This window comes from Leptodactylus fuscus, chromosome 2, assembly GCF_031893055.1.
Source record: "Leptodactylus fuscus isolate aLepFus1 chromosome 2, aLepFus1.hap2, whole genome shotgun sequence".
NCBI lineage: Eukaryota > Metazoa > Chordata > Amphibia > Anura > Leptodactylidae > Leptodactylus > Leptodactylus fuscus.
In genome coordinates, this window is record NC_134266.1 from 191012871 (window position 1) to 191040198 (window position 27328).

A 27328-nucleotide genomic window follows, 5' to 3' on the forward strand; every position below is an offset into this window, starting at 1 on the left:
GCTATTTTTTAGGGAAAGCAAGGTGACTTTTTAATGCTATTTTTGGTGGTGCAGCACATGGGGATACCTAAAATGCTTAATTATTATGTCTATATTATGTGTTTTTTTAAAATTAAAAGTGAGTTTTTAACATATTATTTGTTTGTTTCATATATTTTATATCAGAATGAGATGGCAGCCCCTTGGGGTAACCTCTGAGTGACTGTAACAAGCTGTGGGAAAGGTATGGACAGCCTCCTCACAGGATTCGGCCAAAGGAAAACAGCGCTCGCCAGTACGTGATGATAATTACTCCTTTACTTCTGGCCCACTGTGGAATGAAATTTGTCCACTTGAGAAAGGGCTTTTTAGCCAGAAACGCATTGTGTGTGTTAATAAAGGAGTAATTATCATTCTATACCGGCGGTGTTTTCCTTTGGCCGAATCCTGCGAGGAGGCTGTCCATACCTTTCCTGCATCTACAGCTGCTACCTGTGTGACCCCTACTATCAGGGAATTACAAGCTTCCAGAGTGTTGTGCCATTGCACAACCCCACCAGGTGAGGGGGCATTTGTCCCATCTATGTCTGGCCCATTGTCATATTTAATACATGAGGATCCGCTCGGTGTGGCTCTCTTTTTTGTAACAAGCTGTGCACCTGCGTGTTCATCACATGACCATGGTCTGATTTTTAACCACTGAAAGTAAATAGAATGAATGACAGCAAACAATGGTCTAGAAAACCATGAGGAAATCACACAGCAAATGTCAGGATTCTCTATCTGGCTTCTGCACCTTTGTTGTTACAATGCCATGTTGTGAAGCTTTTGCACTTTCAGAGGCTTCCTGGCTTGGTCCAGTTAGCAGCTCAGGAGGCCTATATAAGACTACGCCCTTCTGAGACATGTACCATCTAATACTTAGTTTGCTACAGCTAGTTTGGCTTTCATTGTGTGTTTACCTGTATGACTTTTGTTCTGATTCTGCTGTGATGTTCCCGGCTGGATTTTTGACTACTGGCTAGTTTCTCAGGTGTTGTTTTTATCTTTTGTCTCTGCTAATTTGTTCTATCCTGGTTTTGACCCTGCTATATGACTTCTCTTCTGCATCCACGTCAATTTATACTGTACTGGACTTTGCATTGGTTTCTGCAGCAGTGAGTTTCTTATTTGTACATTTATCTCTTTGGTGACAATTCAGATCCCCAGATCCAGCAAAGTCTAAGTCTCTTTCTGGCGAGCTCTGATGAAGATGTCTGGGGGTCTGTCTTGGTTCGCAGAAGTGTGCTAATTGTAGATAGCTGTCTCTAATGCTCGCAGTTATCAGCCAATTTCTGCTATTGCTTCTACTGTGGCGTTGCATCTAACCATAACAGCAAGTATTCGGCAAAATTGTACAGCTTTTCATTACATAAGCAATAACATTTATTTGCTGAAACTGGGCGACCCCTTTAAGCAAGCTGCACTGTGTAAAATCTAAACAATGTCTCCAATTCAGTCGTAAGAGGATATCTCTTTGTAAGTCAATGAAAGGCTTATTAACCAAGTATAGGTAATTCCTTTACTAAAAGGATATTCCCACGTCGTACATTTATGGCATATCCATACGATTTGCTATAAATGTCCAATAGAAGAAAGTTCCATTTCTGAGACCTGTACCTATTGCATCTCAAGCACAGACTTTTTCTTTCTTTTCTCTTTTCCCTTTTCCTTCCTCTCTTTTATGGAAGTTATGAGAATAGCCATACAAGCAAGATTGGTTACTCTTGGGATTTTTATAGAAGTTAATGGAGAGAACCATATATGTGCAGCCAGCAACAGTGAGATGGGGGTTAGGTGACCCCCATTCACAAGATGCAAATCCCCTTTTGAGGAAAAATTCTGAAAATTTTCAATAATTTAGTTACAATTGAGCATTTGTGACCATGGGTCATAGGAGTTCCATGTTTACTTCATTAATTGTGGAGTTACTTGCTTTCATCTGTATGACAGATCCCCTATTATCCTGTGATTCTGGTTTCAAAGAGGGATCTACAGTACAGGAGAGAAATTTCATCTTCTGGACCATCAGAGATTTAATTGATTCTGACACAAGGGTTATCTGAAGTGGTTATACAGATGTAGCAATCTTTATCATGACATATATATTACATATAACAATTCATTAAACCTTAAATTGACAGGCTGTGCCTGTTACATGGCTTCCAGGTACCAACTGCATTACAAAATAAGGATCTGGTGCAAGCTACATGCATCAGAAGATACTCTGGCTCTTGCAGTTCAACCCCTCTAATGCCATTACCAATAGCAATCAATTTAGGGGGTGAGATTGCCCCCCTTTTCAAACTTTCTGTTCCCCAGAGATGAAATTGAAGGATCCAAGGGGTTGCTTTCCCTGTAACACACACCAGGAATTAGAAATAGCAAAGCAGACCTCTATCTGGTACAAATAAGCTGTGGCCAGGAACACAGGCAGCTCCATTATAACCTGCTGCAGAGTTTCAAAGGCTTAACTTTTTCAGCTCCAAAGTGCACAGCTTAGAGGCGACAATGATACGTTTCCAAACTTAAGTTCAAGAATAGAGATGAGCGAGTAGTGTTCGATCGAGTAGGTGTTCGATCGAATACTACGGTATTCGAAATACTCGTACTCGATCGAACACTACTAGCTGTTCGAAGTTTAAGGTTCGATGCAGAACCAGCGTTGATTGGCAGAATGCTATACATTCTGCCAATCAACGCTGGTTCTTCTCTTACCTTTAGAAGTCTTCTCCGTGCAGCGTCCCCGCGGCATCCTCCGGCTGGAATTAACTCTGCCTAGGCATCCGGCCTAGGCAGAGCTGACTACGCATGCACGGGCATGCCCTCGCGTGCGCAGTCGGCTCTGCTCAGGCGTTGGGCCGGGCAGAGCTGACCGCGCATGCGCAGTCGGCTCTGCCTAGGCCCCGATGCCTAGGCAGAGTGAATTCCAATGCCGCGCCGGGAGAAGTCTTCAAGGAGAATCCAGCCCGACCGTCACTCGTGGACTTGGTAAGTATAATTTTATTGAATTTTGCATACACCTGAAACGAGCATTTTCCCCCATAGACTATAATGGGGTTCGAAATCCGTTCAAACAGTCGAACAGTGTGCAGCTGTTCGAATCGGATTTCGAACCTCGGACATTTTAGTGTTCGCTCATGTCTATTCAAGAACAAACTACTGATTGTAATAATGTTTTCTTTTGGTGAGCATCATGTTTTAGGTAGCTTGTGGATGGTATCCTGTGGTTAGGTGATCAGTATAAAATGGCTGAAGGGTTAGAAAACCCCTTTAAGGCTAAAGCCCCATGTTGCAGAAATGCAGCTTTTTTTGTTGCAGATTTTGCTGCGGTTTTTTGAGCCAAAGCCAGAAGTAGATTGAGCAGAAGGGAGAAGTCTAAGAGCTTCCTATATATTTCCCATTCCTTTTCTAGACATTCTTGGTTTTGGCTCAAAAAACCACAACAAATTCTGCAACAAAAAAAGCTGTGTTTCCATAACCGGGGCCTCAGCCTTAAGAAATCTAACTAATGTTTAAATACATCTGCCATGGTAAGGAAAACCTGTGTGCAATCTAAATATCAGTGCAACTGTGAATATTATTACTGTTATTAGGTGAAGCAACACATTTTATATGGCAAATGGCTATTAATAGACTAAATCATAAGTACTGTAAATATTTTTATTATCCATATACTTTCTTTTAATGAAACACAACATCAGTTTTCATCTTATCACACCACCTAAAAATAGTCTGAATTGTATACATTGAAAAATGTAGAGAATTTCATCTACTGCAAAGAAAGGAAACAAGCAAACAATTGGAAAGCGCACAGAAGTCCATTTGACATTTCCACAACTCTACCTGTGTGTTTTACGTTGACATTTCATGTCTGAAAAACTGTAATGGAAGATGACAACAAGACCATGTCACAAAATTAAGATATTGTAGAAGTCCAAAGAATAATCCTTATATTGAATGGTGACATCCCATAGAACAAATAAACTGACAATAAGTGCAACTCATTCGAGAAACGGCTGTAAAAGTCTTCCACCACTTCCTGTCGTAATAAATGTTTTTACGTGATTAGATTTTTTTCCTTTTTAAAAGTTCAAATTGAAAAGATTTTAAAAATTGTTGTTAACAAATACATGTCATTTTGGCTATTGTTAATATTTGAAATAAAAAGTTGGGAATGTCACCATCTTGCCACCTGACTATTATAGTCTTCAGTAGTGGCAATGTCTGTTGGTCTTTCCTCCTTGTGAGATGGGTGGGCTTTATGTTCCCTTAGAAGCCTCCTTTCCTCCTTTCTCTTCTCTCTTTTCCTCTGATGCTCTTGTTGTCGGGTATACTGGAAGCGTTGTAAAAAAAGGTCCTTAGCATATTCATATAACTGCATGTCTAAGTAATTAAGTTCTTTAATACGTTCACGTGACCATTCATCAATGTCCACATTTGAGGCCCTGGTAGTGTTAAATTGAGTGAACGGAGAAATAAATTTTAGATTGAATGTTCTCTCAAACAGATATTGTGTTTTTCTCTGAAACTCAGTCAAGCCATAAAAAGCCATGTTTTTAAGGTTATTCTTGGCACTCTGTAGAAGAATTTCATTCCTTTCACTTTCATTCATGAAAGTCAAGTTGTAACACCCAACCAGACTAAGGTCAGCGAGCATCCGGACTTGGCGGTTGTTAGCCAGGTTATAGCTGCAGTCCATGAATTCCTGTAAGGTGACTCCAGACCAGTCGTCTCCAAGATAACACGTAGGCAATTCATCTGGTGTTGGACTACGTCCATCACAGACATGGAGTGAAGCTTTCCAAGTTGCTCCTCTCTGGACATGTTTCCATTCACTCAAGTAGCGAGATACAGGATCCCTCAGCATTGTTATGTAATAGAAGTTCCTAAAAGAGACATATAAATAAATTAATAAAACGTATACATATTACACAAACAGGTGATTATACGCTACATAGCATATTACAGTACTTCAGTCGATGGAAATATTTATTCCGCAAGAAGGTAATATTTTTAAACTAGTGAAAAAAAGTTGACTACAAATTTATAAAAATGTAATTACCACGCTATGATTTTAATAAGTCCATCTGTTTCACTTACGTATGTTGGCATATACAACTACAGTTATTATGGAACTGTTTTAACTATATTTTAGTATATCAAACAATTTAGCAAATGTTCTGAATAATTTTAGCAAACCTGTTGAAAACAACTTTTTTTTTTACTAATATGTACCTTGTAAGTGAAAAATATAAAATGTATTGCTGAATTATTAAAAGTAATGAAGTTTCTGGAAATAATGAAATTATCATTGATCCTTCTTGCATAGCTAATTATATAATTCAGTTTTAACCTGTACAGCTATAACTATAAATTTATATAACTATAATATTCGTATTATGCAATATAAGCATTGTAACTAAACTTGGCCATGTACATTAGATTTTTGTTAGCCAAAATGGCCAATATCAGCGATGAATATATCTATAAATGTCAATTAATGAGATTCACACGCTGTGGAAAAAAACTGCTGCAGAAAAGGTGCATTTTGAAAAACGCAGCATGTCAATTTTAGGAGGTGTTCACATTTGCGTCTGTGTTTTCCACCTCCGGGTCTCCATCCTATTCCCCAGACAAACTGCATTTAAAACCCATTCACTTGAATAGGTTTTAAAAGCAAACCACATTGTCCTTATGCGGCCTCTCTGTGGGGAAACTGGTTTGTTTGGCCGGACACAAAGTCCTGCATGTCCGACTTTGTGTCTGGCCAAAAAAATCGGACAAAAACTGTGTGAATGAAGTGTTAGTGTGTATGTATGACCATTTCTCCTTTAACTTATATGGGACTGACAGAGCTCTGTACTCGCTCAGTCCCATTTATGTGACTGTGGTAGGAGTCATGCATGTGTACAATCCATCCCTGCAGGAGACTCATGGTCCCCCCTTCTCATGATTGATGTGCGTCTTAGGTATAGGACACCAGTTATAAATGTATTTTAAGATCAATTGGTTACCTAACATTATATATGTATAATATTCCTTCAAATCATTCTAGCCATTATTATTACTAGAAGTACAATAGTATTAGCCCCACATACACTTCATTTATATTGTTATATATACACATATATACATGCCTAGTGACTAAATGGTTGAATTATTTCTTAAAGACAATTTCAGAAGAATTTATCATATGATTTTGTTATTAAAGAAAGAGTTCAAGAAAATATTTGTAGAAGTTGTTTCTAAATGTAAGTGTAAAACATATCATTCAATTTTTTTTGCATTGGTTTATGTTTCTATTTAAGTAACCGTTGCAGAATTGTAAAAGGAACTTTGACTTTCTCCTTAAGTTGTCTAGTCACAGACAACCAGGAACCTAACCAGCGACTCCGGTACATGACTGCTCGCTGAGCTGCAAATAAGGTGTTAAATGCACAGACAAATTGGTTGCTATTGACAAGAAGGACACTTTTTCTTTGTGTATTAATACATGATGCTAGTAGTGTCTTCCCGGGGGACAATAAATATGTAAAGAATTGCTTTGCATTATGCATTTATATGTGACCCTATAAAACTGGTTTTATAACCTGCCAGCACTAGTCTGTTATAGGTTCATTTCAATTTCTGGATGCTATAGCTGATACCTTTTGGGAATAGTTTTATGTTATATATATTGTAATTTTCTGCCAAAAAGTCACATGGGAAAAGAAGAACTGAATGATCCTAGCTGATGTTAGTTGGTTAATATACAGACGGCCATTATAAGAGGCATAGTGGTGCAAACAGGAAGATATTGGTCATTTAATAAGTAAGTGAATAATTGAAATGCAGCTAAATGCATCTGTAGAATGAAGCACATAAAGCATAAGTCTCTCTGGTTCTGGATTTAATCATATACAAGCTTCAGCTAACTCTTCCCTGCACTTTCACTCCCACTAGATTAATATTATAGTAATGATTATGCCGGCCATATCGTCTTGACATTTTCAATGCAAAACAGTCCTTGCGAGAACTAACCTACAGTCATTTGCTGGTTGTTTAAAGGACCTGGCTAAATTCTGCCTGGAATCTCGACTGTTTCTACCAGTTCATCTAGAAATAATAGATAGCCAAATTAGTTATACAAGGCTGTGGCAGAAATACAAAAAATAAGAAGATAAGAGAAACAATGAAAAGTAATGCAAGAAAGTAAGAAAATAGGAAATAAAAAACCTGAGATGTGGTTTTAAGGTGAGTAATTTGCTACATGCACATGGCAGTATGACTAACCTAACAATAAAAATAGATTAAACTCATACATCAAACAACTGTAGTAGCAAACATGTGGATGTAAAACTAGACGAGAGGCAGTGCATTAAAACCTAGGGAATTAAATTAATTAATCATAGAATAACAGTGAATAATTAAACCCTGTTAAATAAACGATGTATTATAAAATCTGCATGATTGGTAGTTTTTGGGTTGTTTTGTACAAGCTAAAAGTAGAAAGGTCAGTGTTTATAGACCATCCATAACATATACCTGTATATCTAAGAAAAAAGTTCACTTGATCTATACTTTTGTGCTAATACCCAAACAAATATTTGTCTCAAGGTATAATACAAGTAAAACAACAACATACTTTTTATATCATACAGTAGAACCATAATGTACAATAGTAATTTCGTGAATGACAATTGTAACTTGCCGAGCTCTCTCCATACCTGGTGGATCCCAGTTGTATAATACAGCCAGGACTCGTAGCTAACTGCTGCAATCAGTGCCAACACAGCTGTTAACACTTTAGATGCCGTGGTCAAATGCCATGAGCACCGCCATCTTTAAAAGATCTCATTGTATCGTCATTGGAGGTCATCGATCGGTTGCCTTGACAACTGAGACAGAGTCAGCGTGTAATAGAAGGCAAAGTATTTTACTATTCACAGCAATATATTAGTATTGCCATGAATAGTATGTATGATCAGACCTCCTAGGGTTCAAGGTCTGAAAATAAAAGTAAAATAAAAAATAAAAAAGTGTTTAAAAGTATTTAAAAAAACTTCAAATCCCCTCCTTTCCTTAGATAACATATAAAATTAAATAAACAATAATAAACATAAACAATTAGGTGTCCCCATGCTCCAAAATATCTGAACTATTAAAATCTAAAAATATTTATCCCATACTTTAAACCAGGGGTGGGCAATTAATTTTCCCATGGGGCCGCATAACAAATTGAAACTATGCTAGAGGGCCGTGCCACGGCAAATTTAGCTCCACCCACTTCTATGTTGACTCCACCCATTCCCAATCATCTTTCCATGTGCCCCCACAAAGTATAATCCTCCTACAGTCACCCGTAAATTATATGCCCCCACATTATAATTTTCCCTTCCAACTGCCCCACAGTATTAGGTCCCTCTCCTGGTGCCCCAGTATAAACTGGTGGAAACTAGAGGGGACATGAAACTGGAGCAGCTGGAGGGGGACATTAAACAGTGGGGGTAGTTGGAGGGGGGCAATAAATTGACAGCTGGAGCGGGACATGAATCTGGGGGCAACTAGAGGGGGACATTAAAATCGGGAAGCAGACATTAAACCGTAGGGGTAGCTGGAGGGTGACATTAAACTGGGGGCAACTAGAGGCAGACAGGTCCCCCTACAGCTTCCTCCATGGTTTAATGTCCCCCCAGTTTAAGTGCCCTCTTCATCTACCCCCCGTTTCATGTCCCCCCTCCATTTCTCCTTCAGTTTCATATCCCCCTTTATTTTCCCCATTTCATGCCCCCCCTCCATCTCTCCCCCAGTTTCATGTCCCTCCTCCATCTGCCATCTCTGCCCTAGTATAACATTCCCCTTCCATCTCTGCCACTAGGTTGCTGAGACACACACATACAGATAGACAGACATATATAGACACACACACACATATATAGACAGACACATAGACAGACAGACAGACATAGACAGACACACATATAGACACACACACATATAGACACACACACATATAGACACACACACATATAGACAGACACACATATAGACACACACACACACACACACACTCTCTCTCTCTCCACCCTGCAGCTCACCTTACATCTCTCAGTACTTTATGACACGCTCCACATCTCCATCTTTGGCCGGCACTAAGACACGCTCCCTAGACACGCCCCCCCAGACACGCCTTCCTAGTCAAAGCTGTGCGGGCCCCACTGAATCAGTCAGAGGGCCGGATATGGCCCGGGGGCTGGACTTTGCTTTAAACGGTATAAGCGCGGAAAAATAATCAAAATGGCCAAATGGCGATTTTTTTTTCAACACTTTGCCTCCTATAAAAAATGGAACAAAAAGAGATTAAACTATCAGAACTTCCCCAAAATGGTATCAATAAAAATGCCATCTTGTCCCGCTTAAAAAGACACTGCACCCAACTCAATACACATAAATCTAGAATAGTTACAGGTGGCTGAACATGGAGACATACATTTGTTTTTCTATTTTGCAAAATTTAGAATTTTGAGGTATCACGTCATTACAAATACTATATAACTTTTGTAGTAGTTCTCTTAAGCACAGTTGTAGATCTGTATGAAGAATGGACTCTGGAAAATGATAGTTACTTTTTATTTCTTTACATCATTTCCCGCGTATTGGCAAATGTTATAGGAGTTGGAGAATCCCTTTAAAGACGACCTTTCATGTCCTCTGGGCACATATGTTGTGATACACCGCTAGAAAGCCGACAATGCGCTGAATTCAGCGCACTGTCGGCTTTCCCTTTCTGCGCCCCCGCTGACGAGCTATCACTGACGTTACCGTAGCTCTTCAGTGTCAGAAGGGCGTTTCTGCCGGTCAGGAAGGCCCGTCCTCACATTAGCATCTATTGCGCTGTACTGTGAGAGGGCGTTCCTTACTGCCCAGTGATGACGCTGAGTGGTGAGGAATGAATACTGGGAAGCGTTCCTCACCACTCAGCGTCATCATATGTACATATGTGGAACGCCTCTGAGTCAATACTCTTTCAATGAACTGAAGTAGCCTAATTTTGTCAGCAAAGTAAAACATGTTGGTTCAATTGAAATTTGGACAGCTGAGTATTTTGGGCACAACAGATCATGAGTAGCGTTTATCATCCTAGAAATCCTGACATACTATATTTGTCTGTTCTCAGATCTGTAATTTCTATGTTTGTACATGGAGCATCAATTCTGAGAAATACATAATTACATAAGTACACAACCACTGTTTTTGCCAGTCATATGCCAAGTTTTTACAGTCAGAAGGTATTTACACCATATTTTAAGTATGTAATGAAATGTTCAATAAAATCAGCAACTACTTATGCTATCAACAGGGAATTTTCCTGCACAGTAGATGGAAATGCTTTATCATACATAACAATATAATATTATGTATAATTCATATACGCATCAAACTAGCAATGTGGTTATATGCATGGAATATTTCTCTATAGATGGTGATACATTTTATCGCACTATGTGTACTAATGAACCAACAAACTATATTTACCTTCTCCTGTGCTTTTTGCCTGTGCTGATGAATGTTGTTAATTCTCCCTCTCTAGCACAACCACAGCAATCTGAGATGGCATTAAGTTGAGAAATTCCTTGGCACATTTCATTGCACTATAATGCTTTTGTTTGTGTGAACATACAGTACTCTCCAAGGAAAGGCAATCAAATTAGACTCTTATAACTTGTAATGGGGAAGCAAAGGAACAAGTTATGTCCAATTGCTAATCACCATCATTTCGGTACAAATGTCTGCTTGGTAAAAATAATTAGCCCCCTACCATGTGCAGATGTGTACTCCGCACTCACGCAAGAATATTCCTGAAACATTTTAATAAAAAATAATCCAATTACAAAGCTGTGTTTTTCAATTAAAACACTTGTTTATAAGGTGTTAATTGCTTTTGAAATATTATATTTTATTAAAATCCTGCTTCAATATGTTACATCCCCAGTGCAACATTCTCTATTTACCTCTGTTTTGTCAGGAGTTATGTTCTTCAAGCTTTTCAGTCTGCTAAAGTACAAAATATTTTTATTTAAAATATTTTGTATTAACATTTTTTTTATTTTTTATACTTTGATTTTATATTATGAAAGTAGAACATAAATTTCACCTAAACAACTGCCAAAGATTGTTGTATGTAGAGGATCTGTATTGCGTCTCTGGTTTCAACGCATTACACATTTCGATAGCATTCCAAGAGGGGTGATTGTAGTTTTAATCAGCATTTAAATGGTCAAATTGCAGATATTATTAGCACCGATTGCTGAGACGTACCTGTACTTATTTCAGTTTCAAATAGAAAATATAGGTGTGCGCCCTATAAGGGCATCATAATGGTCCGAACAATTCTGTGAATTCCACAGAATGAGTACAGCACAAGTGAGATCCTGCTGCAAAAGTGACTCTATGCAATGAAGCGGGATAAGAGCCATAATCTAGTGACTGAACAAAGTTCACAGGTGTATTGGTTGATGGAAATGAAAGTCCATTTGTCTGATAGTGCAGCATTGCATAACGTTTTATAGGCTAGCAGTATTTAATCTCCATAGACAAACTTTCAATAACTGCAGGAATCGTCATGATAAACAGTTTATTTGACACTATACTTTCCGGAATGGTGCTTTCCTAATAATACAGTTCTTATCCAGTAATTGGAACATCCTGTGGGGAGGTATAAGATTAAAAAAAGCATACTCACCTGTCCCTGGTGCTCTGTTGTCTGCTATCAGTGTTGGTTCAGTCGAGTGCTGGCACCTTGTTGTCGGAAGTCTTGAGCTCATCATGACTGCTAAAGCTAATCAGTTCCTGGAGAGGGACAGTGACGTCACACACAGTCATCTCCAATGCCTTTTCAGCAACCACTGAGTCCACTGATTGGTTTCAGTGGTCATGTGGGGGGCAAGCATCCAAGAAACTAGGTCCTGACACAAGCCTGAGTGGACTTCTGCTAGAGAACAGGGGATAGGTAAGTATGCTGGTCTCCACATGGGTTGCTCCAATTCTATTTAAATTTCCAATGAAATTTCTACAGACCTGGTAGTGTCATTATTGTGAAATATATAGTGAACAAGCAAAATAACTCTTTATTGGAAACTTTCCAGTTTAAACAACTATGTAATATAACATGCAATGAGCTGCCTGTATGGGTGTTAAACACACTGTACTTAGGTCTTGAAGATGTTAAAAAGCTGTAACTTTAAAATAAAGAATTATTCTTTGTCATTTATCTTGAAAGATGCCAAGACTTCCTACCCAAATGCACAGTGCCAAAAGTAAAATATGGTGTAGGAAGAATTATGGCTTTCACAGTTGGGTTGCGATCATGAGTGGCAGTAAAGGGATGCTACTGTACTTCCATCAGTCTATTAGACATTAGTTTCTGAAGCATTGGAATAGATAAGAGCTCTTTTGTGAAATCCTTCTCTTGTTCCATGCCCCTTAACACCATTGAACAGTTGTTCGTTTAATTGCCTACAATGAGCCAGGTCTTGTTGGTCAATGCTTCAGACTCAGCTCACTAGTTCTGGTAGTTTTGTGTTTCCATTGTTCGGAGTCCCTGCAGGCAAAAACTAAAAAGCCTTCTCAAAAAGAGATAATTCAAAATGAATATCCATTATTTTCCAATGTAATAATGGAAATGCATTTCCAAAATACTCTGATGCATGTGATATGAGAGTTACATACTTTCGACCAAATAATATATTCTGCAATTACAATATTTGAATTTTTTTTCTTTTTTTAAAAAAAAAACTCCAAAAGATTTTAATAAGAAGAGACAGTGAATATGAGAAAAACCTCAAAAAAATGTTAAACTTGTATGGCTGTGACATATTGGGTTTTTACAACAGAAAACAGCTGTGTGTGACAGAATAGTGCTCTTTTATTTATCACCTGGTATCAAGAGCTAAACACTTGGGGAAGCATAGAGAGGCTATATGAAGATTAATGATCCACCAAAGAATACCATTCTAAGATGCATCCATCTTACACCAATCAATAACAGTCTTAAAATGATCTCTCTGTGAAACACTATTCTTGTAGGCATAGCTGCCAGGCCTCCCTCTACCACGTGTCATCTTTTTACTCAATAAATCATTTCATGGGCAACAGTGGCTGATATCCCAGGAAGGACAAGTACCAGCTTATAGCAGAGCCTATAACAAAGCAGACCCAAGTGCCTTGTTGCACTGTATGGTGTCAAACTGAAGCCAACAGCCCTATGCAAATGTCAAAATATCTACGGTATCTATCTATCTATCTATCTATCTATCTATCTATCTATCTATCTATCTATCTTCTATCTAATCTATCTATCTGTCTGTCTATCTACTACCTATCGGTTATCTATCCATCTATTTAGCCTGAGCATTAAGGTGTTCAGTTTGTTAGACCAAGTGCATGATCTTTCCAAAAACAAGGTAAATATACTGTATTTAAATTACAAAGAACATATTGGTTGCTATTACCCCCAGTACACATTGTCTTCCCTACTGCCAAACTTACATGGCTTTAGGAAGCAAATGTATAGCTATTGAATGTAAACCTTGCAACTAAATCATTCAGCTATGTCAGACATTAACAACTATGAGTTTTCATGAATTGGTATCCCCACCATAGACTAAATTGTAGGGCTACAGTATTCGTAGGAGTGCCATGACCACAAAATTGTTGTCCACCCATACGTTTTTGCATTTGCCAATTGAAAGGAGAACTATAGCCGCATTCAGTGTATGCGCCTGGAGTTTATCCAGTGCGTATGTGGATTGTAGCTTGTAGAGATGAGTGAGTACTGTTCGGATCAGCCGATCCAAACAGCACGCACCATAGAAATGAATGGATGCACCTGGTACTTCCGCTTTGACGCCGGCCGGCCGCTTAACCCCCCGCGTGCCGACTACGTCCATTCATTTCTATGCGAGCGTGCTGTTCGGATCGGTTGATCCAAACAGTACTCGCTCATCTCTAGTAGCTTGCAAATACTATGGGAACAGAGCATTACTGAGGGCTTCATCCCTCATCCCTTATTCACACATCCAAGATTTAGGAGGTGTGCTGTTTATTGAAAGCACATTGTCCTATTGATTTTAAATAGTTGTGTGAATGCGTCCATGACTGATAATCCGTGATTCTGTTTTGTTTTTTTGTAAAGGACATCACATACAAAACTGTGACCTCATATACATATCTGTTTTTATTTAACACATCCAAACAGACTAAACTCTCACATTCAAATGTATGTGTCTGTGAAAAAAATGGGCCACAAATGAATGGCATCTATCTGTCCTCCATTTCATTTTTCAGAAATCAAAAATATTAATAGCGTGTGTATGAACCCTAAGACTTTCTCATTCTCTCCCACCTCTTTACTCCTCCTCCACCCCTCATGCATTTACTAAGAGACCCCCACCACCATTATCAATATGCTTACTATAGGCCCACTTTCACACATTATGCACATGTGGTGAGGGAAGAGGTCCCTCCATAAAGTAAGTGGTGGGGGAGGAAAGCCGTTAGTATATTTATGAATGGTGACATATGGGGATCCTTAGTATATTTTTGAATGATGGGGGAGGGAAGCCCTTAATATATTTGAGTGGTGGGGAGGTGGGCCATTGGTATAGTCATGAGTGGTAAGGGTAAAGGGGGCCTTGGTATATTTATGAATGAAGGAGAGGGTGCATCAGTCTCATGCGTCTACTGATAGTGGAGAAGTGTATATACTCGAGTATAAGCCGACTTTTTCAGCACATTTTTCATGCTGAAAACGCTCTCCTCGGCTTATACACTAGTCAGTGTTCACGGAGCACAGAAAACTGGAAGGACCTGGAAGGGGGAGGTCCTTTAGTGCTACTGCTCTGTGATTGGCTTGTCATGAGGTCACGTGACTGTGATATCAACAAAGGTCCTGTAGCCACTGGTATGTAACATCTGCAGATAAGGTTGAGTCTAAATCCTAGTAGCTCCGCCCACACCAGAGTCCGATTACATGGCCATGACGTCATCAGAGGTCCTTTAGCACACTAGGATTTAGCATCTACCCTGCAGATTAGTGGCCAGGATTCATTGTGTCTTATGGAAGATGTCTGTTGTATGGAGGAGAGGAAGCTACAGTAAAGTGACACACACAGGGACCTTCCTTTAGTTACTCTGCCTATTAATGTAAGGCATTTGGGGTTATTAATTTAGTTTCAGTAACTCCATGTGCCTCACATTAATAGCAGTTAACCCCATCATGTCCCTCATATTAACCCCTGTGTGCCCCATATAAGGGTTACTAATATGTTAGACACATGAGGGTAGTAATGAAGGACCTTAATTATGAAGATACCTAATTATTACCTCCATATGTCCCACATATCAGCAACTCTTATGTGAGGCACACAGGGGGTTAATGTGAGGGACATGATGGGGTTAACTGCTATTACTATGATCCCCGTGGAGTTACTAAACTGCAATGCACATGACAAGACTTTTTTTCTGCAATGGTGGATTCCCCCCCCCCTCGGCTTATACTCGAGCCAATAAGTTTTCCCATTTTTTGTGGTAAAATTAGGGGTCTCGGCATATATTCGGGTCGGTTTTATAGTCGAGTATATACGGTACTCTATAAACTATATAACAATATTAGAGTACAGGTAAAATAATTAAATAGAGTTAATTCAGCAGTTTCGTTTGGCATTGGATAAGCCCTGGTAATTTAGTAAGAAATGAACAGGGTTATAACATGTTCAGAAGAGATTACCCATTCTGGTTTCTACAGTTTGGTACTCTACCATTTTGTGTGATCTTGATACATAAAAATCGTTAGATTAAGACAGACCATGTTCCTCTAGCAGGCAATTTTCCCCACTCCTCATACTTTAGTCTCAATGAAACAGTATTGTACTTATACGGATTGCGACAGTTTAATTTGGTGAAATATTGAACGGAGTCCAACAGTGATGCAAGAAAGTGAATGAGTGGTGAAAGATTACATGTGTTCAAGATGATGCGGAATTATATGTTGTGCATATGCCAACAAATAAGATGTCAAGCTACTTTCCACCTTCAATGAACCCACTTTACAGATTCTGTCTTTATAAAGCACTCAATACTTCAATGACATTGTTCTTTTACGTCGAAAGTATTTAGCTGTAAAGAAAAAAATATTCAATAACAAAAGTTGTTTATCCTGTAATATTTTAATATGCACTTTTAATATCCACATAGTATAATGCCTCATAGCGACCCCTTCACACAGTATTATGTCCCACAGTGGACCCTCCACACAGTATTATGTCCACATTGGCCCCTCCACACAGTATTATGTCCCATAGTGGCTCCTGCAGACAGTATTATGTCCACAGTGGCCCCTCCACACAGTACTGTGTCCCACAGTGGCCCCTCCACACAGTATTATGTCCACAGTGGCCCCTCCACACAGTATTATGTCCCACAGTGGCTCCTACACGTGGTATTATGTCCTAGAGTGACCCCTGCACAAGGTATTATGTCCTAGAGTGGACAATGCACACAGTATTATGACCTACAGTGGCTCCTGCATACGGTATTATGTCATAGAGTGACCTCTGCACATGGTATTATGTCCTAGAGTGACCTCTGCAGATGGTATTATGACCCACAGTGGTCCCTATACACAGTATTATGCCCCCAAGAGCTATTATTATACTCTGGGGTCTTTTCAGGCTCCAGAATATAATGATCGGAGATCGATCATAAATAATAGTACCCCTCCTTATAAATAATATTTTCTCTGTATAAATAAAGGGAAACAATTATTTATGATGGGGGGGCTATTAGTTATAAATGGGGGCTTATATTTAAAAGGGAGAACTATAAGGTAGTACTATTATTTATAAAGAGTGGGCTATTACTGATAAGGGGGGCTATTATTTACAACAGGGAACTACTTAGAAGGGAGAACTATTAATAATAAGGGGGGCTATAATTTATAAGGAGGGACAATTCCTGATAAAGGGAACTATTTATAAGCATGGACCCTTATTTATAAAGGGGGCATTATTATTTATAAGCAAGGATTATTATTTACAAGCAGGGATGATTATTAATTAGGGTACATTATCATGTATAACAAGGAATCTTATTCCCCCTTTTAAATAATAGTCCCTGCTTATAAATAATAACCACCTTATAATTATTATTGATAACGGTGCAGTTACCTGTGAACAGGACATATTATCTAAAAGGTAGATTACTTCTTATAATTGCAGGGGCCTGGCCACTTATATTGTATGGGGCCAGTAAGAATCAATTATACATTGTGGGGCCATTTTAATTTGGGTGGGTCAGGTACGTTTAAGAGGTGGAGATGGGGGGCTGTTTGCACTGGGCCCACCAATCTTTTAAAATGGCCCTGACTAGTGCTGTTGAGTATGATGGTTGCTGGAGTAACTGAGCAAGAGAGGCATGTTTTATAACGTTCCAGATCCAAGTCACATCATCAGCCTGTAAAAGAGAGGTGTGTGCGAAATGGCCAGTTGCTGTTTGCTCTGGAACCAGTTATTCCCCTTACGTCCAACAGCTGCACAAAACATGGGGTATTCCTGCCCCTGTGTGCTGTCAGGACAGGTGGAACTTTTAATTAATCAACCTTCCCCTTTAAGAGGTCAGGGAACCCCCCCCCCCCACTGTATTAGTTATAAAGTAAAGTAAGACATTCCGAAAAAATATTCTGAACATATAGCAATAGAGCTTAAGGGATGGTAGCTTGTGCTGCTGTTTGGACTAAGGGAAAACAGATTATCTACATAATCCTCCATTCCCCTTAAGTTCAACAGCAGCACAACATATGGGGATGTATCAAGTAACCCCGTTAGGGAAGTACCTCTAAGTTTAGCTAAATGTAGGAATAGTTCCCGCCAATCTTTTTCTTTTGTTTACTGTACTATTAAAACCATGCAAGTTCCATATGGTATCATGTGGCATATTTGCCCACAGTTGTTTCAGCTTGACCTGTGGATCCAGAACCTCTCAAAGATTTCTCAAGTTGACATCTTGTAAGTGATTGAATAGCAATAAGCCTGGTAATGGGTTGAGCTAAAGAAGTGTTGGAATCTGGTGGAGACATTCCTGGGAAATCATTACTGTGTGGGCCAGCATTATCCTGCTGAAAAAATGCCATTTGGAAGCCCTGTCACGAGAGACAACACAAGTGGCCATATGATGCACATATTTCCCGGGGGATTAGTGTCCCTAGTATCAGTATTTATGTTGGCTCCCCAGAACATTAATCCAGCAGTTGTCACTCCACAACAAAGGCAGGATTGAAGAGCTTACCATAAGGACTTTATACACAAATCTAACCTTTGTCAGATCCCAAACAGAACCCAGATTCGTTACTAAAGATGATACATCATAAGTCCATAGCAGTGCAGATTTCTCGTTCATGACATCACCCCAAAAAAGGCAATGGTGGATGGATGTCAATTAGAGATGAGCGAACACTAAAATGTTTGAGGTTCGAAATCCGATTCGAACAGCCTCTCACTGTTCGACTGTTCGAACGGGTTACAAACCCCATTATAGTCTATGGGGGGAAATGCTCGTTTCAGGGGTATGCACCATTCGATCAAATTCTACTTACCAAGTCCATGAGTGAAGGTCGGGCTGGATTCTTCTCTCTGCGCAGCGTCCCCACGTCCTCTTCCGGCCTTGAATTCACTCTGCTAGGCATCAGGCCTAGGCAGAGCCAACTGCGCATGCCCACGCGGACATGCGCAGTCGGCTCTGCCCAGGCCCAATGCCTAAGCAGAGTGAATGCAGAGCTGGAAGAGGACGCGGGGACGCTGCGCAGGGAGAAGACTTCTAAAGGTAAGAGAAGAACCAGCGTTGATTGGCAATGTATAGCATTCTGCCAATCAACGCTGGTTCTGCATCGAATCTTAACTTCGAATAGCTAGTAGTAATTGATCAAGTACAAGTATTTCGAATACCGTAGTATTCGATCGAACACCTACTCACTCATCTCTAATGTCAATGTGTAATGGCCGTTATGAGGCCAAATTTACTTCTACTATGTGTCTGTGTGAAATGAAGGTGCACCTTGTGTCTAGATGGTGGACAAGGAAACTGGGAGCTGCTCATGCTTGTTGGTGGCTCAAACATTCTCTTCTACTGATGTTCTGCTCAGACTGTACAGAGACTGTACATGATGTGTTGTGCCCTCATGTAAGCCCTGCTCCTAACAGCTAGGTCAGGGTAATTCTCCTCATAGTCTGCCAGCTGGGTTATAGAGGCACGTCTAGCAGTCAATGATCATGCACTTAGTGGTACAATATGCAATAGTAGCCTCTGAGAGCCTCTTTCTTGGGCGGCGGGGCAATACTTTGTTCAGACCTATTCCTGTAATAATTTACATATCTGCCTGAAATGTAACTGCATGCCAAGTTTTTGCACAGGGTAAGAAATACTACACAATTTCATTGTTTCCCTGCACAGCAGTTCAGAGTAAATATGACAGCCCAGTCTATTCTGGGTGATTTAGAAACTGAGAAATAAGATTCATAAGAGCTAATACAGTTACTGATTATTCTTTTTCCAAGACAATGCAGGTATCATTCTGTGTGTCTATTTTCATAGGCTCGATCTATAATGAAAATGCCAGCCATTGCACTTCTTGTCTCACTAGTTATCTTAATGGGTGAATCAGGGCAGCTAGTGCTCCACTTAACCAAATTGCTTCTTTAGTGAGTTGTGGCTAGACAAGCCCTCCGACACTTGCAGGATTCAATTCCAGAAATTTTACTTGAGGTTACCACAGTCACAAAATGTTACACATCAAGTTCAATGTACTAAGTCACTACAGTTGTGGTAAACTGTTCCCATTGACGGCCTCAGAATCACGAAGTTGGCATAGATGTCAACTACAGACTTCTTCACACACAGGGTTGTACAACTAACTTTACATGGACTTGACTACTCAGATCTATCATTACATCCAATCTACTGTCTTCCAGAATGAGATTGATTCCAAAGATACCAATTGGACAATGACTCAACTAACTGGAAGATGTGGCAACTCTGCTATTTACATTGAGTTGTTCCACCCCAGTGTGAAAGAAAGTGTTCCATGGAAAGCATAATATACCGTATTTTCTGGACTATAAGGCGCACATAAAATCCTACGATTTCCTCAGAAATTGTAAGTGCGCCTTATAGTCCGGTGCGCCTTATATATGGAAGCGGCGGCACACGAGGAGTTAAACGGCGGCCGCCGGCAAAGTCTGCCTGCCGACTTCCATGCATTGCAATGGGAGCGCGCTATTCAAATAGTATTCGTTCATCTCTAACTTCAATTGTAACTTCTTACAATTGAAGTTAGAGATGCGCGAATACTATTTGAATAGCGTGCTCCCATTGCAATTTATGGAAGCAACCGCCGCCGGCAAAGTCTGCCTGCCGCTTCAAACGATTCTACCATTAAAATAAGTTCTTTCCTCTGACCACGTCGGAATAGCCTTAAAGGCTATTCGTCTCCTACCTAGCTGCGTCCTCCCCTTCTGTGTCGTCTTCTATGGGCCTCATGGATGACGCATGCGCAGTCGGCTCTGGCTGCGAGAGCCTGTTAGAGCCGACTGCGCATGCGTCATCCATGAGGCCCAAAGAAAACAACACAGAAGGGGCGGATGCAGCTCAGGAAGAAGGCGGCGCTGGCTAAAGGTAGGAGACGAATAGCCTTTAAGGCTATTCCGACGTGGTTAAGAGGACAGAACTTTTTAATGGTAGAATCCCTTTAACTCCTCATGTGCTGAGCGCTTCCATTCATTTCAATGGAAGCGTGCCATTGAAATGAATAGAAGCGGCTGGCACGTGGGGGGTTAAGCGGCCACCGGCAAAATCGGCGTGCCGCCGCTTTCCATCACATATAAGGCGCACCGGACAGCGCTGCGCCTTATAGTTCGGTGCGCCTTATAGTCCAGTGCGCCTTATATATGGACCTAGGCAGGACTATAAGGCGCTCATGGGCAATGCGCCTTATAGTCCGGTGCGCCTTATAGTCCGCAAAATACGGTATGCAACCTCCACCATTGAACCCCTTTACCTAGCGATTGGGCACTTATCCTCTCTCCAGTGGGTAGGGTATATCTGTTGAAATGTTGCACAACCCATTTCATAAAAACAAGTACCTGTGTGGAGTGCTGCTAAAACATAAAGCATGTGGTTATATTATCCAGCATAGTGGTGGCTCAGTTAACACTGGTTAAGACTGTTGCATTGCAGTGCTAGGTTCCTAGGTTCAAAACCAGCCAAGAAAAACACTTGGAGTTTTTGGAGTTTGTATGTTTGTCCTGTGTTTGCTTTGGTTTCCTCCACACTACAAAGACATACTGATTGAGAATTGTAATTGTGAGCCTAATTGGGATAGTGAGTGATGACAATGTATGTAAAGTGCTGCTGAATATACTGGTGCTATATATAATCAAAAGAAATACAGTCATGTAGTCCATTATCGCCATTCACATTGCTATATGCTCTGTAAACAGAGAACATTTCTCCTAGTGGTGCCATGAATCAGAGATCTGAGAGTAGGAACACCTAGATGAATGTCTTAAGTGACTGGGCTCCATCTAGTTGACAGATGCTCTTTAACTCAAGAACGTTCTTAAACTACTTTTTCTTTACAACAACTTAGGCAGACAGTTTTACATAATGTAATATTTCAAGTAATGTTTCTGCTGTATATCATAACAGGAACCATATCCTTATAATTATCTCAATCTTCAGCTCCCATGGCAGTAGGAAAAAAAATAAAAGTTAAAAAAAGAAAGCAATAAAAAAATATTTCACTGACCTCCAATCTTCTCCATCAAATTAATTCAAGACTAGAGATGATATAAAACAGTTTATCCCAGCTGACAGCTTCCAAATAACTTGATGGTTTTTAATTACTGGGATAATTAACCTCTGCAATATTGTTGCTTTGTTTTACATCTAAAATATCTAACATTACAAGCACCGGAACATCTACTGAAGGGAACAGAAAATGTAAGTTACTCATAAACTACCTACTGAACATGAACTACACCGTATATACTGGGATTAGTTAACAGTAGAGATGAGCGTGTAGTGAAATATTCGATATTCATTTCGAGTAGTCCCTCGATATTCGACTATTCGACCGAATATTGAATCCCATTATAGTCAATGGGGAAAAAAATGCTCATTTCAGGGGAAACCACAATTCGACTAATGAGAGTCACTAAGTCCACAATGACTCCCCAGGAAATGATGCCAACACCTCTGGAATGCAACAGGTACAGCAGGGGAAGCATGTCTGGGTGCATATAACAAGCCCAAGTGCCAGGATTACCCTACTATCACAGCCTATCAACTATTTTTTGAGGGAAGTCCTCAGTAGTTGATACTTTTTTTAATGGCTAACTTAAAAATTTTTTTGATGACATATCGAGCTTTCGAGACTCTATAGAGGTCCCTTCATCAGGATGGTATAACACAATTTCTGGAGTTAGGCATATATATATACACAGAGATGGAGTGTTAGATGCAAAATAGATGGAAAACAGAACATGTAAATAAAAAGTTTTAAAAAAACATGTATATCAGTTCACAGGAAAGTTCTCTGGGTTTATAGCTTCTTTTGATCAGTGACGTGGTGTCTAGTGGTTATAAAAGGTCATAAAACCCTGTGCCTGATTTAACCCCTTTTGGAGAGTGTTGAAGGTCAGGCACACCTGCTTGACATTGTGGCACTGCTTTCTGCCCCTCTCCAGTAGCTAATTGGATCCGCATTCGAGCTACTGCGGCCTGGATCCCCAGCTGGATTTCCATGTCCACATCCTCATCCCCTTGTGCTAATGACGAGGGGCACTTCTGGCTGCCCCTCTCCAGTAGCCAGACTGTGGACTGGATCCCCAGCTGGATTTCCACGTCCCCGCCCCTGTCCCTTGATGCTACCTGACGCATCTTTGGCAGGTTCAGTGTATGTACACTGTTCCTGCAGTGTAGCTCTGAAAAGAGCTGTTGATTGTTGATAGAGATTGTAGGAAACATAGTGCCAAAGATGGAGAGATATTTAGAGATAGTAATTTATTTATAGCATTGAAGGTTGCTAGCCATAAAAGGATTAAGGATTGGGCAGTCCCACCAGGCATGAAGGTATGTTACTTTACATCCTCTCCAACATTTATCTTAAGAAGAGGGATTTATTTTTGCAATTTTTGCAGGGGTTACATGCCATCTTCAAAATATTTTCTGGACTTAGTCTGTATGGTGCATTCCTTTTGGGGACAGTTTTGGTCCAAGTGAGAGCTTTGTGAAGGTCATCTTTAGGTCCAGTTCCCACTGTAGCATATACTTTGATTTACTTTTGTTAAGTCTGTTTAGTAGTTATTTATAGAATATAGCTACTAGAGATGAGCGAACAGTGTTCTATCGAACACATGTTCGATCGGATATCAGGGTGTTCGCCATGTTCGAATCGAATCGAACACCGCGTGGTAAAGTGCGCCAAAATTCGATTCCCCTCCCACCTTCCCTGGCGCCTTTTTTGCACCAATAACAGCGCAGGGGAGGTGGGACAGGAACTACGACACCGGGGGCATTGAAAAAAATTGGAAAAAGTCATTGGCTGCCGAAATCAGGTGACCTCCAATTTAGACGAATAGTGGATTTCAAATCCGGGTCATATGAGAATGTGAACTTTGTGACTATGAGACAGGGATAGCTGTACAGGCAGGGATAGCTAGGGATAACCTTTATTTAGGGGGGAATGTTATTAAAAATAACTTTTTGGGGCTCTATCGGGTGTGTAATTGTGATTTTTGTGAGATAAACTTTTTCCCATAGGGATGCATTGGCCAGCGCTGATTGGCCGAATTCCGTACTCTGGCCAATCAGTGCTGGCCAATGCATTCTATTAGCTTGATGAAGCAGAGTGTGCACAAGGGTTCAAGCGCACCCTCGGCTCTGATGTAGCAGAGCCGAGGCTGCACAAGGGTTCAAGCGCACCCTCGGCTCTGATGTAGGAGAGCCGAGGGTGCACTTGAACCCTTGTGCACCCTCAGCTCTGCTACATCAGAGCCGAGGGTGCGCTTGAACCCTTGTGCACACTCTGCTTCATCAAGCTAATAGAATGCATTGGCCAGCGCTGATTGGCCAATGTATTCTATTAGCCTGATGAAGTAGAGCTGAATGTGTGTGCTAAGCACACACATTCAGCTCTACTTCATCGGGCTAATAGAATGCATTGGCCAGCGCTGATTGGCCAGAGTACGGAACTCGACCAATCAGCGCTGGCTCTGCTGGAGGAGGCGGAGTCTAAGATAGCTCCACACCAGTCTCCATTCAGGTCCGACCTTAGACTCCGCCTCCTCCGGCAGAGCCAGCGCTGATTGGCCGAAGGCTGGCCAATGCATTCCTATGCGAATGCAGACTTAGCAGTGCTGAGTCAGTTTTGCTCAACTACACATCTGATGCACACTCGGCACTGCTACATCAGATGTAGCAATCTGATGTAGCAGAGCCGAGGGTGCACTAGAACCCCTGTGCAAACTCAGTTCACGCTAATAGAATGCATTGGCCAGCGCTGATTGGCCAATGCATTCTATTAGCCCGATGAAGTAGAGCTGAATGTGTGTGCTAAGCACACACATTCAGCACTGCTTCATCACGCCAATACAATGCATTAGCCAGTGCTGATTGGCCAGAGTACGGAATTCGGCCAATCAGCGCTGGCTCTGCTGGAGGAGGCGGAGTCTAAGATCGCTCCACACCAGTCTCCATTCAGGTCCGACCTTAGACTCCGCCTCCTCCGGCAGAGCCAGCGCTGATTGGCCGAAGGCTGGCCAATGCATTCCTATGCGAATGCAGACTTAGCAGTGCTGAGTCAGTTTTGCTCAACTACACATCTGATGCACACTCGGCACTGCTACATCAGATGTAGCAATCTGATGTAGCAGAGCCGAGGGTGCACTAGAACCCCTGTGCAAACTCAGTTCACGCTAATAGAATGCATTGGCCAGCGCTGATTGGCCAATGCATTCTATTAGCCCGATGAAGTAGAGCTGAATGTGTGTGCTAAGCACACACATTCAGCACTGCTTCATCACGCCAATACAATGCATTAGCCAGTGCTGATTGGCCAGAGTACGGAATTCGGCCAATCAGCGCTGGCTCTGCTGGAGGAGGCGGAGTCTAAGGTCGGACCTGAATGGAGACTGGTGTGGAGCGATCTTAGACTCCGCCTCCTCCAGCAGAGCCAGCGCTGATTGGCCGAATTCCGTACTCTGGCCAATCAGCGCTGGCCAATGCATTCTATTAGCTTGATGAAGCAGAGTGTGCACAAGGGTTGAGAATATGAGAATGTGAACTTTGTGACTATGAGACAGGGATAGCTGTACAGGCAGGGATAGCTAGGGATAACCTTTATTTAGGGGGGAATGTTATTAAAAATAACTTTTTGGGGCTCTATCGGGTGTGTAATTGTGATTTTTGTGAGATAAACTTTTTCCCATAGGGATGCATTGGCCAGCGCTGATTGGCCGAATTCCGTACTCTGGCCAATCAGTGCTGGCCAATGCATTCTATTAGCTTGATGAAGCAGAGTGTGCACAAGGGTTCAAGCGCACCCTCGGCTCTGATGTAGGAGAGCCGAGGGTGCACAAGGGTTCAAGCGCACCCTCGGCTCTGATGTAGGAGAGCCGAGGGTGCACTTGAACCCTTGTGCACCCTCGGCTCTGCTACATCAGAGCCGAGGGTGCGCTTGAACCCTTGTGCACACTCTGCTTCATCAAGCTAATAGAATGCATTGGCCAGCGCTGATTGGCCAATGCATTCTATTAGCCCGATGAAGTAGAGCTGAATGTGTGTGCTAAGCACACACATTCAGCTCTACTTCATCGGGCTAATAGAATGCATTGGCCAGCGCTGATTGGCCAGAGTACGGAATTCGGCCAATCAGCGCTGGCTCTGCTGGAGGAGGCGGAGTCTAAGATCGCTCCACACCAGTCTCCATTCAGGTCCGACCTTAGACTCCGCCTCCTCCAGCAGAGCCAGCGCTGATTGGCCGAATTCCGTACTCTGGCCAATCAGCACTGGCTAATGCATTGTATTGGCGTGATGAAGCAGTGCTGAATGTGTGTGCTTAGCACACACATTCAGCTCTACTTCATCGGGCTAATAGAATGCATTGGCCAGCGCTGATTGGCCAGAGTACGGAATTCGGCCAATCAGCGCTGGCTCTGCTGGAGGAGGCGGAGTCTAAGGTCGGACCTGAATGGAGACTGGTGTGGAGCGATCTTAGACTCCGCCTCCTCCAGCAGAGCCAGCGCTGATTGGCCGAATTCCGTACTCTGGCCAATCAGCACTGGCTAATGCATTGTATTGGCGTGATGAAGCAGTGCTGAATGTGTGTGCTTAGCACACACATTCAGCTCTACTTCATCGGGCTAATAGAATGCATTGGCCAGCGCTGATTGGCCAGAGTACGGAATTCGGCCAATCAGCGCTGGCTCTGCTGGAGGAGGCGGAGTCTAAGATCGCTCCACACCAGTCTCCATTCAGGTCCGACCTTAGACTCCGCCTCCTCCAGCAGAGCCAGCGCTGATTGGCCGAATTCCGTACTCTGGCCAATCAGCACTGGCTAATGCATTGTATTGGCGTGATGAAGCAGTGCTGAATGTGTGTGCTTAGCACACACATTCAGCTCTACTTCATCGGGCTAATAGAATGCATTGGCCAATCAGCGCTGGCCAATGCATTCTATTAGCGTGAACTGAGTTTGCACAGGGGTTCTAGTGCACCCTCGGCTCTGCTACATCAGATTGCTACATCTGATGTAGCAGTGCCGAGTGTGCATCAGATGTGTAGTTGAGCAAAACTGACTCAGCACTGCTAAGTCTCTGCATTCGCATAGGAATGCATTGGCCAGCCTTCGGCCAATCAGCGCTGGCTCTGCCGGAGGAGGCGGAGTCTAAGGTCGGACCTGAATGGAGACTGGTGTGGAGCGATCTTAGACTCCGCCTCCTCCAGCAGAGCCAGCGCTGATTGGTCGAGTTCCGTACTCTGGCCAATCAGCACTGGCCAATGCATTTCTATGGGGAAAAGTTAGCTTGCGAAAATCGCAAACTGACAGGGATTTCCATGAAATAAAGTGACTTTTATGCCCCCAGACATGCTTCCCCTGCTGTCCCAGTGTCATTCCAGGGTGTTGGTATCATTTCCTGGGGTGTCATAGTGGACTTGGTGACCCTCCAGACACGAATTTGGGTTTCCCCCTTAACGAGTTTATGTTCCCCATAGACTA

The 27328-nt window shown here is 41.6% G+C and overlaps 1 protein-coding gene across 1 annotated transcript in view; it reads right to left on the bottom strand.

Moving 5' to 3' along the window:
- Positions 1 to 3701: 3701 nt before the first annotated feature.
- The window catches only part of HS6ST3 (heparan sulfate 6-O-sulfotransferase 3), a 522789-nt gene continuing 499162 nt past the window's right edge, over positions 3702 to 27328 (bottom strand). The window contains exon 2 of the mRNA XM_075265347.1: positions 3702 to 4907. Within this exon, the coding sequence (XP_075121448.1) occupies positions 4199 to 4907 (709 nt within the window). The 3' untranslated portion in view covers positions 3702 to 4198. The remainder of the gene's footprint in view (positions 4908 to 27328) is intronic.